The sequence below is a fragment of the Eublepharis macularius genome, chromosome 5, assembly GCF_028583425.1.
Source record: "Eublepharis macularius isolate TG4126 chromosome 5, MPM_Emac_v1.0, whole genome shotgun sequence".
NCBI classification, from domain to species: domain Eukaryota; kingdom Metazoa; phylum Chordata; class Lepidosauria; order Squamata; family Eublepharidae; genus Eublepharis; species Eublepharis macularius.
Window position 1 is genome coordinate 23,050,539 of NC_072794.1, and position 18,127 is coordinate 23,068,665.

General features: G+C 43.6%; 1 protein-coding gene across 3 annotated transcripts in view; it reads left to right on the plus strand.

Annotated features, from left to right (window-relative positions):
• The window catches only part of PBX1 (PBX homeobox 1), a 261,356-nt gene that overhangs the window by 219,761 nt on the left and 23,468 nt on the right, over window positions 1–18,127 (plus strand). For 2 of the 3 annotated variants that reach the window (XM_054979857.1, XM_054979858.1), the window contains exon 6: window positions 7,912–8,071. In XM_054979857.1, the coding sequence (XP_054835832.1) occupies window positions 7,912–8,071 (160 nt within the window). The remainder of the gene's footprint in view (window positions 1–7,911; window positions 8,072–18,127) is intronic. The other variant, XM_054979859.1, reaches the window with a different exon arrangement.

Below are 18,127 nucleotides of genomic sequence, written 5' to 3' on the forward strand. Positions count from 1 at the left end.
TGGGGCACTTGGGCAAGGGGTTAATTTCCATGCTATGGGATTATATAATGACCCAAAGAAGATCAGGGCATACGGTCTGTGGCTTTTAAACCACATTCTGGGCAAGTCTGGGATTTCCCCAAATCTTCGCTTGGATTCGTCCCAAAAGGCATCTGGTCAGACACTTACAATCTTCCTCAGCGAAGTCCCAAGGCAAAGGGCATTCTCAGCCTGCATAAGAGAACAGTGAGGTCCAATAAACTTGGCCAGCGTGTGACTTCACTGTTCATCCTGAAACATACTCCAGAATCTTTCATAAGGTAAAGGTTCTGTGGCAGACACGAAGGGATTCCTTGGTAGAAAAGTTGACATGGAACTTAAAAAGTTTGGAAACAACTGAGTTGTGGATTGTTCTGTGAAGACCACATGGCTGTGAGATGGGGAATGTCCGTCTCACTGACCCGTATGAGGAACACTCACGGTTATATTTGCTGCTGGACATAAACCTTCTTCATTTTCCTGTCCCCACTATTTTCTTTGGCTTCACATGTTTTCCATATCTTTACAGTGGTAGGGGCAGAGTTGGGTTGATTGGGTATCAAACTCTGCCTAGCTGTTGGCTATCAGTGTCAAAGTCCACTCATTCATCCTTCTGTACTTGCTTGCTCCTAGGAAAGGACCACAACTTTGTTGTGGGATTCATGCTGCTCCTTGATAAGGAAGTTGATGAAACAGATTCACACTCAGCAAATCTGCATCATAAATAATTTACAGTGCAATCCTATGCAGAGTTACTCCAATCTAAGCCCATTAAAGTCAATGGCCTTAGACTGGAGTAACTCTTCATAGGATTGCACTGTTAATCTATATTGTTTTGTTTAGTGAAATATCCATGTCTTGTTGAGCAAATGGATGGGAAAAAACCCACCAACCTGAATCCTACAAGAATTTAACCTGTTCTTGGTTTTGATACGCTAATGCCTCTCTAATGACCACTGGCTAGACAACATAAATTTTTATAGCACTGTAGACAACTTTCCTAGAATTTTGGGTACTGTATGAGATCCAGTCAACATCTTCTCAAAGGAAGGCTGCTGTCCAGTTTAAATTTTTTGGAGATTCCAGCCCACCATTAATATCAAGTGAAATAGAATTTCTGACCAAGTAGTGTTTGGGCCCATTTCTTCAGTCCATTAATTTTTCGTTCTGTTATCTTCTAACATGGTACCAACTCCTTCCTCTTTAGATCATCATCAGTTCTTGAGCCAATAACTGCTGAGACTGTTGAGCTACAGATGAGCTATAACAGATCTTGGGAACCACACTTGTTGTTTCCTTCCAAATAAATCTCTTTTGTGAGAATTGTCGACCAGACATGTATCCACTTAATAGTTACTTCATCTGTCTTAGTTAACAGTAGCTCCATCTGTCCTATGCTCCTTGCTTTGATAAGAATAGGACACATGGGACCGGCTAATTGCTTTAGTAAAAGTCAAGAGCTATTCTGTTCCAAGAAGTTCTCCTAGCCCCGTTAAAAGGAATAAGATTTTTTTTTCAGAAAAATTTTCTTATGGGTTGTGCCCCAAAATGCACAACTTCATCTCGCGGTGTAGTGGTTGGAGGATCTGAGCGACCCAGGCTCAAATCTCCATTCTGCCAAGGAACCATGCTGGGTGACCATGGGCCAGTCACACACACTCAACCTAACCCACCTCATTGTGTTGTTGTGAGGAGAAAATGGAGGAGAGGAGAATAGTGTAAGCCACTTCAGGGTATAAATGAAGCAAATAAATATCTGCCTTAAAATATCTGCCTTAAAATGGACAGAACTTTAGGGGTGTGCGCTAAGAAAATCCAAATTGGACTTGGGGGGGGGCTTACCATAATTGCTTATTTCCAGATAGGATATTATCAGTTTGGGAGTCCAATCTGTGTGGTTTTTCTTTGAGACCATTATTTTCAATGGGGAATCTATTCAGGGCCCTGGGTCAGCTGTTTATAAAGATAATAGTCCATATTTGCACAGAACACTGTCCTCCCTCCCTAAGTTACAAGCAGATTGAACAAAAGGGGTTAATTTTGCAGACCCCCCAAAGTAGGTCCCTCTGTGCAACCTGTATTTTCTGATGCCTAAAATGGTGGCAACCTAGCGGGAGAGCTCTAGATGGGTATCAGCATTTTTTAAAAAAACTGTCTGCATTAATTTCATTTTCCTACTCTTACAGTGAGCGACAATATTTTTTTTTTAACCTTTCCTCTGAAACTCTCAATTTTTCATGCGTCCTTGTGGTCTCTTTGCTTAACAAAGTGTGCCTTGTCCATTATTCCCTATGGGAAACTTGGAGGGGGGCAGGGGCAGGGAGGCTGTTTTTCCACAAAATGACACCAGAATTGCAGGGGAGTGACTACTGCCTATCCGCTCAAGACCACCCAAATTTCAAACTAATTGGACCAAGCATTCCAATTCTACAGCCACTGGATCCCCCAGGCTTTCTGCTTTCAAAGAAAAATCCCTACAAAGGAGTGTGGAAGGAGAAGGCAGCTCTCTGTAGCTTGGGATTGACTGGGAATGCTCTGTGCTTCTCCCTTGCAAGGATCTGATTGGAAGGGAATAATGCCATTGTTCAGGAAATCAGTAGAACCAAAGAAAAAAAGTTCTCATGCTACATGGCTGGTAAGCACCTGAACTTTAAAAAAATAATACAGATTCTTTTCAGGGAGGGGGCTTTGTAATTCCCAAATATCTTGCATTTGTGTTACCATTTCAGAAAATCAAAGTAATGATTCCAAACGACTTCTGTGTATATCTTTGGCTGGGGGATTTCGTTATGCACACCCCGACTGAATTGTGCTTGCATGCACGTTACTCATAACAAATTTATATAGACCAGTGGACTTCATCTAAAGCCACTGACTTACAGGCATGTCACAGGACGTTACACTGGGTCAGAGTCCTGTGACTTGAAGAGGGTGAGGCAAAATTATAATCTCACCAATGTCAAAGTCAGGACCAAAATTGCTGAGGACGAGAGGCAAGAAGAGGGAGGCCCAAGTCAGAGCTGTGGAGAAATCTTCCCCATTCATGAGTGACCCCACCTTTCTAACCCCATGAGGGTCCTGGCTAGGGTTGCCAGTCCCCCGCTGGGAGTGAGGGAACCTCCACTCCCACCCTCCCTCCCCTGCCCCTGTTTACCTGGCCGGCAGCAAGGAATGCACCTCTTGGGGTGCACTGCTGGGCCGTGTGGTGCACTCCTGCATGCTGGAGAGGCACCCCCACACTCCACAGCAGCTTGAATCAGGCCCGATTCAGGTCGACTCAGGCCTCTGCGGAGAGCAGGAGCACTCCAAGGCCCCTCACACCACCTGGCCGGCAGCACTCCCGTACACCGTAGCAGCCAGATTCAGGTCAAATTGGGCCAAATCGAGCTCGATTTGGTACCCTGCCGAGCGCAGGAGCGCTCCCAGGGTGGCATGTAGCCTGCACAATAACGTCACTTCCAGGAAGTAACATCATTGCGCAGGCCAGAAGCGTGCTCGCACAGAGAGATCATAAGGTAAGAACCAGGCCTCCGCCCTCCTGCCCAGGGTTTAGGGAAACCTGGCAACCCTAGTCCTGGCCCATATATTGAAGGCAAACAATACAAACTATTGCATCATATCCTGTCTCTGACATATGGATTTATTTGTATATATTACAGTGCCTTACCTGATACAGCCAACACTCACCATCGTGTTCTCAAAAAATCCTGATTCTCACTTTTATGGAGCAATCCTAAGCAGATAAGCCATTTTAAACCCATTGAAAGGAATGGGCTTAAAAGGGCATAACTCTGTTGAGGATTGCCCTGTTAATATCTGGAGAGGAAGTTGAATGTATCTCCTTAGTGGTGAGGGGAAAGTATTACCATATGCTCAGAGGCACATTTTTTATATTTCAGTAGCAGTTGTGCCTTTAGAGTTCTCTAAAATCAAAGTTGTTGCGGTTCTCCTTGACTCCCCATTTTAGACATTACATTGTTCACAAGAATATCCCATTTGCATACAAAATTGTTTACAGGGAATTGAAATCAAAGGAACTCAATATTCAACACTCCCCCTGGATCCCATTATCTCCATTCCTTCCAGTCAGCATTTTATCGTTCCTTTCAACATTAGCTCTGAATTCTTGACAGATGTTTCTGTAGCTCTGAACCCAGGTCAGTGTTAACGATAAACTTCAGAGCAAGAGGTCTGGGGGCAAAAGACCAAGGCAGAAATTGAGCTCATGGAACTAACAGTTACAGGAGCACAGCTGTCTATGCTGCTTATATGGTGTGCAAGTTAAAATGTGTCTTAACTTAAGATGTCCATGTTCCTTAAACATAAGTGAATTTATAAATTCCTTAACTCTTCTCTTATAACAAAGGGATGCTTTTATCCTAGGAATTTCCTTGGAGCAGGGGTCCCCAGCGTGGTGTCTGTGGGTGCTCTGGCCCACCAATACTTTTCCTGGTGCCAGGGACAGGTGGGGCTTTTGCCCAGCAAGGCTTTTGATTAGCCATTGGAGATTCGATTGGTTGTGCGGATTTTTAGATATTGCTTCAGCAGTGGCTCCCACTGCAGCACAATGATCTTCACTGTGTGACTGAAGGTAAACTGCAGTAGCCATTGTATGGCACTCCGCCTCTGTGGCAGCCAATCTGTGGCTCTGCCCACCACAGTATGTCAGAATTCCAAAGGTGCTTGCAGGTTCAAGAAGGTCGAGGACCCTTATCCTGGAGCATACCGTCTTGTCCTGTTATTGCAGTCCACTTGAGTAATTTTGCTTTCACCCCATGCTTTCTCATCTCCATAAATTCCTTTTTACACCCAACTGTCGATTTTGAAAAGTTGGTAAAAGAAGCAAGTCACATACATACGAGATTCTGTCTCGCTCGGTTGTTTTGCTCTAATCCACTGCCCTCACATCGTTGCAAGGCCACGGACCTGTGATGCTGTGTTTGCACAGTGTCCCCATCTGGTGCCCTCACGATGTCATAAAGAGGAAACACCTCCATCCCAAAGGACCTTTGAACATAAATGTATTGTCTGAACAAAAGGTTTTCCATTTTCCATTATTAGATCCCTCTCACCAAATAACCTGTTCTGCTAAGACAGCTGCCACTGTCTTTTCTGCAATCCCCTTATGGCTATGCAGTGGCCATTTAGGGGGGCACACATGTGCTGAGGATAATGCTTATTTTACTGACCACACAACAAGCCAGTGCTTTAAAACAAAATTACAATGTGAACATTAAAGCTTCATAACTTTATTAACACAGGCAGGAATTTCACCAGCCCAGGTTAGGCCATAATTCTTGGAACATTTCTGAATATATACTAGGGGTAAGGTAAAGGTAAAGGTAGTCCCCTGCGCAAGCACTGAGTCATTATTGACCCATGGGGGGACGTCGCACCACGACGTTTTCTTGGCAGACTTTTTACGGGGTGGTTTGCCATTGCCTTCCCCAGTCATCTACACTTTACCCCCAGGAACCTGGGTATTCATTTTACCGACCTTGGAAGGATGGAAGGCTGAGTCAACCTCGAGCCGGCTACCTGAACCTAGCTTCCGCCAGGATCGAACTCAGGTCGCGAGCAGAGCTTTGGCTGCTTACCACTCTGCGCCACGGGGCTCCATATACTAGGGAAAGAGATAGAAAAAGTATATTTTGCTGAGAAGCATGCTTACATGAGCAGACAGATTTAACTCCACGGCTTCATGCTAAAGGCAAAATGTCTACCCTTCAGAAATTCTGCTATTTTAAAATGCTTTTCTAATGAAATGTGGCCAAATTACACTCCTTCCCAGGTAGGTTGTCTGTGCCAAATCTCAGAATGATGTAATAAATTGTCTGGTTTATGAGGAATAGAAGTTTTCAGAAATTATGATGATATGCCTTTGGTTGCCCTTGGATCTGAACTTCTGAAATCCCTCTCCGTAGTTTCCTTTTCAAATATGTTTCTCTATGAGGATTACACGCTCCAAAATTTGTGGATATTATATAAAGCCTGTTCTCTGATCACTTCCTGAACAAGGGCCATTTCCGCACGCCCTTAAGGGGACGGCTCCCTCACAGAATGCTGCGTACACCTCTGTTTGCAAAACGTTTGCCGGCCATTTGGCTTCCGTTTCTTCGGTGCCTTTTTTTGTGACTGCAGAAACTGCATTCCTAGGAAAGGCACCAAAAGAACAGAAGCCAAACAGCACCACAACTATTTTGCAAATGGAGACATCGGGATTCCTGGGGGAAAGCTGCCAGCATTCAGTGAGTGGACCATCCCTTTAAGGGCATGTGGGCCATCCCTTTAAGGGAGATGAGGATAGTTCTATCCTCGTCCCATCTCCCAGCCTATACGTTCTGCTTTGCTACTGCTTTCTACAATCAGAAAATGTGTGGCTTTCTTTAAGTAGAAGCTGCCACAGTGTGTTCCAGAAGCTCTGATCATGGGATTTTGAAGGGAAGGTATCCTTTCATTATTTCCAATTTGAACCTTCCCTCTCACTAGCCTTTTCCCCACAGATGGTGGTGACCTTGGGTTTCTAATTTCTTGACCCGAGTCTTCCCTGCATTTTCCCTGTTTGTATACTGGGGGCTTGTACCTTTCCAACATATTTTGATGTTTACAGGTTCAACATGCCACTTTTTGCTAAACCTAGCTATTGTTGGGGAACCTACAAAATACAAAGTGTTAGGTTAACGTAGCGAGATGAAATAAACATGGATCTTGAAAAATCCAAAGCTATGAATATCTTGCATTTCAGAGAAGTTGTCCTTGTAGACATTCATTACATAAAAATGAAAAATTCCTTGCTGTGCCAGGCGTCCATCCGGATCAAGGGAGGGGCTACATCACAATCACAGATCAACCGCTTTGTATGCAAAAAGTCTCTGTTCCGTCCTCAGCATCCCCAGTTAAAAGGATCAGGTACTCCTCTCTGTCTGGAGATCAGGGGGTGGGGCCACCAGCCATGTGACCAGGGCCACCAGCCAGGTACAGGGGATGCTTGAGACCCCCAGGAGCTACAGCCACTCAACTGACCTTTACAAGTCATAGTCTGACTCCATATAAGGCAGCTTCAGATTGTTCACAGGGTGGAAAAAGTGGATATAGATAACTTTTTCTCTATCCCTCCCAATAAGAAAACTCAAGGGCACCCAGGGAAGTTGATGGCCTTCAGCTTCAGGATAGACTTGACTCATCAAATAATTAAGGGGTGGAATTCCCTTCCAGTGACGTCCACTAGCATGGATGGCTTTAAACGGGGCTAGAGTGCCCAAAAAGGTTGGGACCAAAGACCAAACTAAATATTGCTCCAAATATAATACAAACAAATAAAGAACCAGTACCATATAAGAATGTAAATAAATATAGCTATGCCACTGATATTCCTGTATATCTACAAACTGGTTTTTCATTACACCAACATTGCAAAGTACTCATACACGTCCAAGTGGGTAAGAACATAAAGTTTAACTGCAGTTTTAAATTCATAGCATTTTGTTTTGCTTTCCTTGTGGCACAGTTATCTTGGTTAAGGGCTTGAGGGAGCTACTAATGGGAGAGTGGTAGGAGTCTGTGATTCTGTAAGTCATATCAAAACAGTATCAGCTTCCATTCAAGAAGTAAGTCTCTAGTCCTCATGATTAGGAAATGCTTGAAACATGATTTTAGAATATAGCCAAAAGGTTCACACACTGGAAATATAATCAGAAATACACATCACTATAATTTTATATCCAGGTATAAAAACTGATCATTTTAGGAGGGCTCTTGTGATTTCAGGAAAAAATGCTTCATTTCAAACTATTTATTCCACTCCCGTTCTTTCCCCCTCGGTTTCCCCATCCTTGTTATCTCTTCGACTTCTTATTAACAGTTTTTTTTTATCTTTTCTCAAACTTGCTTTAGGTATCAAACTGGTTTGGAAATAAGCGAATCCGGTACAAGAAGAACATAGGTAAATTTCAAGAGGAAGCCAATATTTATGCTGCCAAAACGGCTGTCACTGCTACAAATGTGTCAGCTCATGGAAGCCAAGCTAACTCACCCTCAACTCCCAATTCAGCTGGTTAGTTTTTTTTTCCTTTGGGTTGTTATTGTTCTTTTTTTCTCTTTTTTCCCTTGGGGTTTTATTTTCCTTTAGTATCGATGTGTTTTATTTTGAATTGGTTTCCTCTTTGGTTTGTTCACTTTTGGGGGCAATGTATTCATTTAGGATATTTTGTTCCTGTCTGTTGTTTTTTTTTCTGTTTCCAAAGGCAATGTGGTCTTGTGTAATTAAATGTAAATGTGTTAGAGATTTTTTTTTTTTTGCATGGATAACGTTTTGCCCGAGTTGTTAATTCTGCCCGGAGAAAGGTTGTCCATGCATATTTTTGTGTGTCTCACCAGGACAGAAGATTTCATCTTTTGGGTGACCCTGATACATAGAATTCAGCACATAGAGGGGGCACAATCAGCCGTGAAGTTCTCTTAATGCGAAGTTGAAATTAATAGGAGCTCTGTGTGTGTACACTTACTTTGGTGGGCTGTGCATGAACACACATCCTCTTGCAACTGAACTTCCCAGTGGATTGTGCTCAAGATGCACACACAAACACACACACAAACACACACACACACAAACACACACACACACACACACACACACAGAGTCATGCTATTTGAGTCTGTTTGGGGTGGACCATATTCCTGGATTATTGCTCGCTTGCTCTGTGATTGGTGCTTCTCCTACAAGTAATACTTGCTGTGTCTAATTTCGTTTTTCTTTGGTGCCAGAGGGCTAAAGAGATTCGAATGTGGTTTGTTCCTCTGTCTTATCTCTGGCTGATTCTGCGCACGTTGGATAATGCACTTTCAATGCACTTGAACAATCGTTTGAGGTAGGTTTTTTGTTCCGCACATGAAAAAATCTGTTCCAAATGATCTATAAAGAGGATTGGAAGTGCATTATCCAACGTGTGCAGAATCAGCCTCTCTGTGGTCTTGTGGTGGTTCTGATGTTTGCTTGTCGAGGCACAGATTGGTTTTTATCTAACTCCGTGTTGCACATTTGCAGCCTATGATGCAATCAATTGTGTTCATGTCTAATTGTGTACAGTAAGATGGACTGGGACATTCTGGACTATGGAAAACTTTGGTGTATTATTTTTGGACGAGGATGAAATTGAGAACTGGAGTGTGGTCATACACACACACACACGTACACACACACAAATGCACATTCTTTTGGTTTAAGAAGGGGGAAATGCCAAATGGGCTGAGATGCGGGATATCTGTCTTCCTTCCAGGTTGCAAATCATATTGGGTTCATCTAAATATGAGGCATTTGTTTAAAACTGACTGAAGGCTCATGTTAATAAAGCATTAAAGTTCCAAGTTCCTCCTCTTGGAGTGTTGGTGATCATGGCAGGCCCTTCATCAAAATCGCGGTGGAAGCTATTCTAGCCCACAATTCGGGACAGCTGGGGCACGAGACCCGCCTAGTGGAAAATGAAGTCCAGTGAGCCTGCTCTGCATTTTGTCATTAACAGAACACCACCCTTCCTGGAGTGCACAGTCAATATCAATAAATTTCAATAAATGTATATGTGTATAAAGTGCAAAAAGTGCACAATTTCATTAATAAGTTACAATAAATATGTCCCATTTCATCAAAAAGCACAATAAATATGACAGTAGATAAGCATATTTGTACAGTATCCAACTGGTGGGAAAAATACAGTATCCAAAGTTAATACAAATTCAATACAAAAATTGTTCATTCATCTGAAATGCACGCTGGCATTCGAGCTAAATCCAAATGGTAACTTTCAAGTCAATCTTCTAATGTTATGCAGTTGCCTGCTGGTGTCTGCGAAGCCACAGAGCTTCAAAGTGCCGCCTACGGGTTTTGCCGGCATATGTTATCCAATCCTGTTTCATCCATTCACTTCTTCATAGGCATTTCTTCAATCCAGCAAATGCTTCAATCAACAGTACACCACCATGTTGGCATTCCCAGGACGGTCCTGGGAATGCCAACATGGTGGCATACTATTTATTGTCATATTTATTGTGCTTTTTGATGAAATTGGACGTATTTATTGTAACTTACTAATGAAATTGCGCACTTTTTGCACTTTATACACATATAACTTTATTGAAATTTATTGATATTGACCATGTACTCCAGGAAGGGAGGTGTTCTGTTAGTTCCTTGGGTTTCCAGAGTGCCGTTCATGGTTTTGGCTGCATTTTGTCATGGCAATAGTGGGAGGGCAGCTCTCACTATGAATACAAAACCTTTGGAATCCTTAGCAGAAAGAATCCCCACCCATTAGGCTGCTGATATTTATGTTTGCTGAGGGGATAAAATTTGGAATCCCTGGCAGTATCCCTCCTCTTTCGGTGAGAGTCCGTTCCTGCCACTCTTGTCTTCTCTGCCTGTTTCATAGAATCATGGGATTGGAAGGTACCTCTAGGGTCATCTAGTCCAACCTCCTGCACAATGCAGGAAATTCACAAATACCTCCCCCCCCCGACTGCCCCGGTGACCCCTGCTCCATGCCTAGATAGCATCACCTGGGCAGTTGCTCTAGGACATGGGAATGTTCCATAGGCGTTTCCTCCTGACCTCTCTGGGTGAAGGAGTCAGTGGGTTGACAAGGCAACTGAAGCTTACAGGGTTTGCAGACCAAGTGGAAATGGTCTCCACCATTGCGAGCATTTGTCTCCGGCCTGCCACATTGAAACAGATGTGGAGAAGTAATACATCAGCTCAACAAAGCCGATTGTGTGAAACAAAGCAACTAGCCCTATCTATTAGCTCTGCTCTCTGTCCTGTGAACAGCAACCATTTTAAAAAAAATCCTGGGTTTGCTCTTCTGTAGTAGCAATGAGTCAAACTTTCACAAGACTGCGTTTCATGTCGGTTTCCTCATAGGATGTTCACAACAGTCTCCATTTAGAAGAAGAAATGAGATTCTTTAGAGTGTTGGATTTCTGGACAAGATAAGGCATTTTGCTATGTCTAGTTTCCAGGTAGCCCAAAATGGCTATAAATCTTAGAGCTGCTCATTTTTAAGTGTATATGTAAAGGCTGTTGGAGTTTTTTTTAGTGTATATCTTACGTTTATCATGTGAATGTGACAAACACATGCTTGCAATAATGTATATAGTACATGAGATAGGACTAGAGAGAAGGGGGTTCAAATTATTGTTTAGCCATGATGTTGATGGGTGACCTTGAGCCAATTTCTCTTACTCTCAACCTACCTCATAGGGTTGTTGTTAGCATAAATGGAGGGAGGCAGAAACTTGCCACCTTGGTACTTGCAAAAAGGTACTCTCATCAGAGACCTGAAAGCAGCTGCAGTGTCATGAGGAAATGTACCCTCAAAGGCAAATTCGGGGTGGGAGGACGTTACTGAGAGACCTGTGAAACCACTAGCTTATTTGTAAAAGGACGGTGATGCCATTTAAGGGAGAACTGGCACGTGCTAGACTCTAAGAAACGTAATTGATGAGATTTGTTTTCTCTTAGCAAACCCAGTGAGAATGGCCCTTTTATCTGTGGAAGGAAATTAGGAGCAACCAAACTGACACACAACAGTGTGCAAAAGCTTTTGCGCTCAACAGAACTCTTTGCCAGGCTGTATGTTAACAGAATTTGTGACATTCTGTCTGTGGGTCTAACTTCATAGCACCAGCCTTCCACAAAGTCCCCTTTCATTGGTGCCTCATTTAACTCTCAGATCTGACAACGTTGGGAAACATTGAACCAGACACTTAGGGTATGGTGGATGTCTTGTTCTTGGCTCGTGATGAGAAGCTGCCACTAATTATTAGGGATGTTTTGTGACACCCTCAGCCTTTCTGTGAGTCATTGCAGTTAACGGGAATGAACCCAGGGCTTTTTTTCTGGGAAAAGAGGTGGTGAAACTCAGTGGGTTGCCCTCGGAGAAAATGGTCACATGGCTGGTGGACCCGCCCCCTGATCTCCAGACAGAGGGCAATCTAAACTCCCCTCTATCTTGAGATCAGGGGGCGGGGCCACCAGCCATGTGACCATTTTCAAGAGGTTCCGGAACTCTGTTCCACCGCGTTCCAGCTGAAAAAAAGCCCTGAATGAACCTATTGGCCTTCTAGCGCCCCTCTGCTTTCCTGCCAGGTGAGGCTCATGTAAATCAAACCCTCTTCATTTGGCCACTTACTTTTCCATGCCCATTGATTTAACACATGCTTTCCCTCTTCTTCTGATTGCAATTTTCTGATTCTCCCTCCCCACTTCCAAAAACCTCATTCTTCTCTCTCTGGCTTTGACACCGTCTCAAACTCTCTCTTTCTGTCTCTTCCTGCTGCTATGTATCTTTTCTGATCTTCTCCTTCTCCCCTGCAGTGTAAATCAATCATCCTTGGCAAACTGCTGCTTCCTCCTAATCCAGGTGCACTTAAGACAGCATCATCCTTACAGGCCTGGAAACAACTAAATTGTTAATTTCTCAGTAATTTAAGCAAGAGTTAGACTGAATTAGGTCTTTATTCAACATGCTACATATTTAACTGGATGGATATTATTGCCATTCTCCCTTTTGCTTTAGACATTTTTTTAATGTACACCTCTATTGTAAAGGAGGCACTGGTGGTAAAAAGGAAGTATTGAAAATATAATAAAGTTAGCTATAAATGTATCCATAACTGTTAAAATAAAAGCCATCCAAATATTTATTTTTTATTTGATCTATTTCTCTTACACATCTACACTCAAAAGCCAAGAAAAAAAATCAATCTTGAGCTAATTTGGTAAATCTATCAGATAATATGATTCCGTTGAATAGAAATGTAAAAAAAATACGACAGATACTTTCTCCAGTCTTCTTTTACAATTTCCTTGTAAAAATAATACTGCTTTCAATATTTGTTTCGTTGATCGAAGCTGTGGCGGGGCTAGAACAAACAAACACACAAAAATAAAAATTGCCTAGCAGGATCAGACCTGGGGTCCACCTCATCCAAACCGGGACCAGCTTAAATTCATTGCTAGAAATAAGTCTGGAAATCAAATCCTCTCGCTTGAAAACTCTGAGACCCCCTAATCTTAGAAATATGGGGAGAGGCTGTGCTACTGCGTGGTGATAGAAAATGGAATCCGCAGTTGCTCAAAATGTTTATTTTCTTGCTTCATTCATAATCCACCTTTCTAGCTAAGACTTCAGGTGGATCACAGAGTTATAAAAACAGCGCCATAAAGATGAGGATAATACATACAATGGACAGTGCAATAAAGCTAGAATACACAATTACAGGATAGTGGAATAAAGACAGTTGGAATATATCCAATAACAATGTAGTATAAAGCAAAGGAAAACGGCTTAAAATTTTCATAGGTGATTGAAATTAAAACTATATTACCTTTCTAGATAGCGCCCTTAATTTTTAATAGTTCTCAATGACTGTTTTTTGTTGATATCTACCTATATGGCCTCCAGCTCACCAAAGAATTCACAAAACCTCTGTCTAGCATGGACAGTAGTCACAGATAGATCCAGGGCCGGTGCTACCATTGAGGCGGTGAGGTGGGTGCTGAGGCACTGAAAGGGGCGCCAGAGGGGGTGCCGGGGGCGGAGGCGCGTGCCACAGAGTTTGCGTGCCTGGCCTGCAGCTGGCCAGCCCTGCACCACTGCTGCTGCCACCAACACACACACCCGGCCGGGTGCAGCAGCAGCCACAGGCCAGGCACAGCAGGCGGCCAGGGCGGCGTGCGGAACCTCCCCAGCCACCCGCTGCGCCCAACTGGGAGCATGGGCAGCCTCTGCGTGCCATCCCAGCCACCCGCCGGCCAGTGGGGCCAGCTTGCTGCGTGATGACATCATCACACAGTGAATACATCACGCAGTACGGAGGGCGCGTGCACATGGGGCAGGCGCCAGAAACCCTGGATAGATATGTCTTCCATGTATTTTCCTAACCAGTCACAGCAGAATAATTCAGGGCTAATATTACTTTTCGTTACATGTAGTTCCAAATGGGAAATGGAGACAGGGATCGGACACAATAGCAGGCCAGCCAGTTTCGGGCCACTTGAGTTGTATTCAACCATCCCAGCACAAAAAAGATGCATGCCCTCTATGATGCACTACAGAAGTTTCCCCTTTCCTTGGGAGGAGTTAGAATGCTGCCTCTCAGGTATTCTCAGTCAGCTACTTGCTGTTATAACAAGTGCAGTGTCTTGGGGGCTCCAAGACACTACAGTAGCAGACGCAACCTCTCCCCTCTTCATAGGGGCAGGTCCTGATGAAGACATGAGTCAGGGCCTGACGATGTCACAGACTGGTCTCCTTTAGCTCAATTCAAGAGCCATTTATGGCCCACACAATTGTTTGAGTTGTGTACCGCTGGATTAAAGTTGTATCCGGCCATTCCTTGTGGCTCAAGGCAGCTTGCAAGTCACATTTCAAACATTAAAATTTCAAACCAGTACAATAACCCAAAACAGATAACCACCTTTCTTTAGACGATACCTGTCTTTTATACCTCATATCTCCCCAGGAAGCCCATTCCTCAAAACGGGAGCAACAGTGGAGAAGGTAGAGGTTTTGGTCGATGCCTAGGTTGTCAGCTCCTTGTTGGGAAATTCCTGGAGATATGGGAGGTGAAGCTGGAGAAAGCAGGATTTTGTGGGGGGAAGTAGGGTTTTAGGAGGGAAAGGACATAGAGTCCACCCCCCACACACACCTAGGGTTGCCAGCTCCAAGTTGGGAAATTCCTGGAGATCTGGGGGGTGAAACCTGGAGAAAGTGGGGTTTGGGGAGGGAAAGGATCTTGGCATAGCATAATTCCATAGAGTCCACCCCAAAAGTAGCCATTTTCTCCAGGTGAACTGATCTCTGTGGCCTGGAGACCATTCGTAATTCCGGGAGATCTCCAGCCACTACCTGGAGGCTGGCAACCCTACCCCCACCCCAAAGCAGCCATTTTCTCCAGGTGAACTGATCTCTGTGGCCTGGAGTTCAGTTGTAATTCCAGGAGATCTCCAACTACCACTAGGAGAGTGGCAACCCACCAGGCAGGCTTCCTTAAGTGGAGGAACAGCCAGTAAGTGGTAGCTTGAGACTGTAGTTGATGACCCAAGACTTATGGGAGGAGGGGTCTTACAGATATCTGGGTCCTAGGCCATAAAGGGCTTTAAAGGTCATAACCGACCACTTGGACTTGTAAACTGGCAGACTGTGTCGCTTTTTAATGATGGGAGAGAAATGTTCCCACCAGCTAGCCCCTGACCATAATTGGAGTGCTGCACTCTTGACCAGCTGCAGTTTCCAGACTGTCTTCAGGGGCATCCCACTGCAGAAAACATTACAGTAATGTCTAAGTCAGATTAATCAGGAAATGCAAAATGGTTGCTCCAAAAAAGATAAATTGCTTCAAATATATCTCTGTACTTCAGGAATCAGAATTGTATGTGCAGAGTAGATTCGTTTTCACTGATCCAGAGGAGTTAGCCGTGTTAGTCTGTAGTAGCAAAATCAAAAAGAGTCCAGTAGCACCTTTAAGACTAACCAATTTTATTATAGCATAAGCTTTCGAGAATCAAGTTCTCTTCGTCAGATGCCTGATCAAAACTGGGCAGATACAGAAGAGGAGGGGGAAAGAGAGAGAAAAAAGGGAGGGGGCATAAATCACAAGAAGGCAGAATGCAATTAGCATGGAGGCTATCAAAACATTCCTTTGCTTGGAAATGTAAACATTTCCTTTTGGTGTGCAGTCAGTTTGTAGCAGTGAAGGTATCCAATTCCTATGTAGTATAAGCCTTCGATGACCACAGCTCTCCCTGCCAGCTGCATCTGACAAAGAGAACTGACAAAGAGAACCACAGTTCTCTTTGTCAGATGCAGCTGGCAGGGAGAGCTGTGGTCATCGAAGGCTTATACTACATAGGAATTGGATACCTTCACTGCTACAAACTGACTGCACACCAAAAGGAAATGTTTACATTTCCAAGCAAAGGAATGTTTTGATAGCCTCCATGCTAATTGCATTCTGCCTTCTTGTGATTTATGCCCCCTCCCTTTTTTCTCTCTCTTTCCCCCTCCTCTTCTGTATCTGCCCAGTTTTGATCAGGCATCTGACGAAGAGAACTTGATTCTCGAAAGCTTATGCTATAATAAAATTGGTTAGTCTTAAAGGTGCTACTGGACTCTTTTTGATTTTGTTTTCACTGATGTATTTAATTTGCATAATTTTGGTTTATTTGAATATATGAGGGCTTTTTTAGAATTTGGATTTTGGGGGTTAAAAAGGAGAACGGGAAGGTAAGTAGAATCAACTGCTACGCAAGGAATGGGGGAAATTACCTAGACAGGAGCAATGAGGGGGAATAATGGTGCTGGGTTCAAAATTGTGTTTGTTTGTTTGTTTATTTATTCATACCTTCCTTTCCTTCCCAATGGGGAACCAAATCAGCTTACATCATTCTCCTCTCCTCCATTTTATCCTCACAACAACCCTGTGAGGTAGGTTAGGCTGAGAGGGTATGACTGGCCCAAGGTCACCCAGTGAGCTTCCATAGCAAAGTAGAAGTTTAAATCTGGGTCTCCCAGATCCTAGTCGGGCCCTCCAGCCACTAAATCTCACTGGTTCTAGATGAGCCCTTCGTCTTCCCTTTGATTGCTCCTCTCGGCTTTCTTGCCAGTCGTTTTGTAATCGGTCCCACATCCCATGACAACTTTTTTGCCGGCTACTATTTTTTTTTTCAAAATTCCAGAAGCGTCCACAGGTTCAGGCAAGGTCAGGAGCATTATTTTAAACCTTTTCTCTGCAATCAGAATGTCTGAAAATACTCTTACAGAAAGGTAATATTCTCAGTGTTCCCAAGTTGTCACTTGATTCTGGTGTTTTCAGTCAAAGGTAGGCATGTTTCCAGATATATAGGTAACATTTTTCTTTGTAATATTCCCAACCTTGTAGATCTGCATTTTCCCACCCACCCCCTTATTATGTGACATTACGTATTCATACTGAAAATTAATTGAGTAGGCTGTAGGGAGTAGCGAGCCTCACTTATTTTGTGTTTAAAGTACTTTTTCCCTTAGAAGATTTGAAGATGTCAGAATGTTATTAACTGAAGTGTCTAGGAGGAATCCCCAACCATTTTGAGCCTGCAGGCAAATTTGAAATTTTGAGAGGGGGTGAGAGCCGCCCCAACAACGGCTTCCACAGGAGGTGGAGCCAAACCCAAAATGGTTTCTGCAGGAGGCAGAGCCAGATGGAATAACACTTTCCTCCCAGCTCCTGGGGAGAAGGAAAACCAGAAAGGGGAATAGAACCACACAATGACTGAGGAAAGCCCAGATCCTCCTGATCAAATGAGAAGGGAAAAAAACCACTTTCATTTGAATGAAGGCAGCCAATAAGATGTCATGCCTTAAAATGGCCTCACCCACTTACTGAAAAACTTGGTGGGCATCAAGGAAAGTCATGGATGCTATGGTGCCCATGGGAATTGTACTGGGAGCCCTGGTCTAAGGTGTTTTAAAGTACAAGAGAGTTTTCAGTATGAGTATTTCTCAGGTGGTGGAGGATGAGCCGTATATCTGTAAAAGTAGTCCCCCTGACTATCTTGTTCACTGCTGCAGTAGAACCCTGTTGAATGATATGGCTTATGGAGCAAAGGTCTATCCTAACATGAAAGAAAGGCAGGAATTTTTAATTGCACTTTAGATCATGAAAGTTGGGTACAGTCATTTTCTAGACCAGTATCTCAGTAGGCACAGGGGAAAGGTTCTCTAGGTAGAGTCCCTTGCCTTCTTATTTATCTCGCCAACTGAAAATGGCTGTCAAAGCAGCAATAGCTGCACAGTCACAGAAACAACAGAAGGGTCCAGTAACAAGGTCAAAAACAATCCAAATACACAGTTTAAAAATGCAGCCAGAACAATTTCCTCTCTGCCCAAATGCCTTCTAGAATGAAACCATCTTACATGCCTTCCTGAAGGCAGCAAGTGAAGGGGCTCACAGCTCTCCGCACCCCTAGGCCATTACCAAGGGATAAACCTATCTGAGAAAACCGCATGATCTAACTGTTGCCAAGCTAACAATCCTAGGAGAGGATGCCACCAGAAAAGACTGTCTGAAGGCAATAACT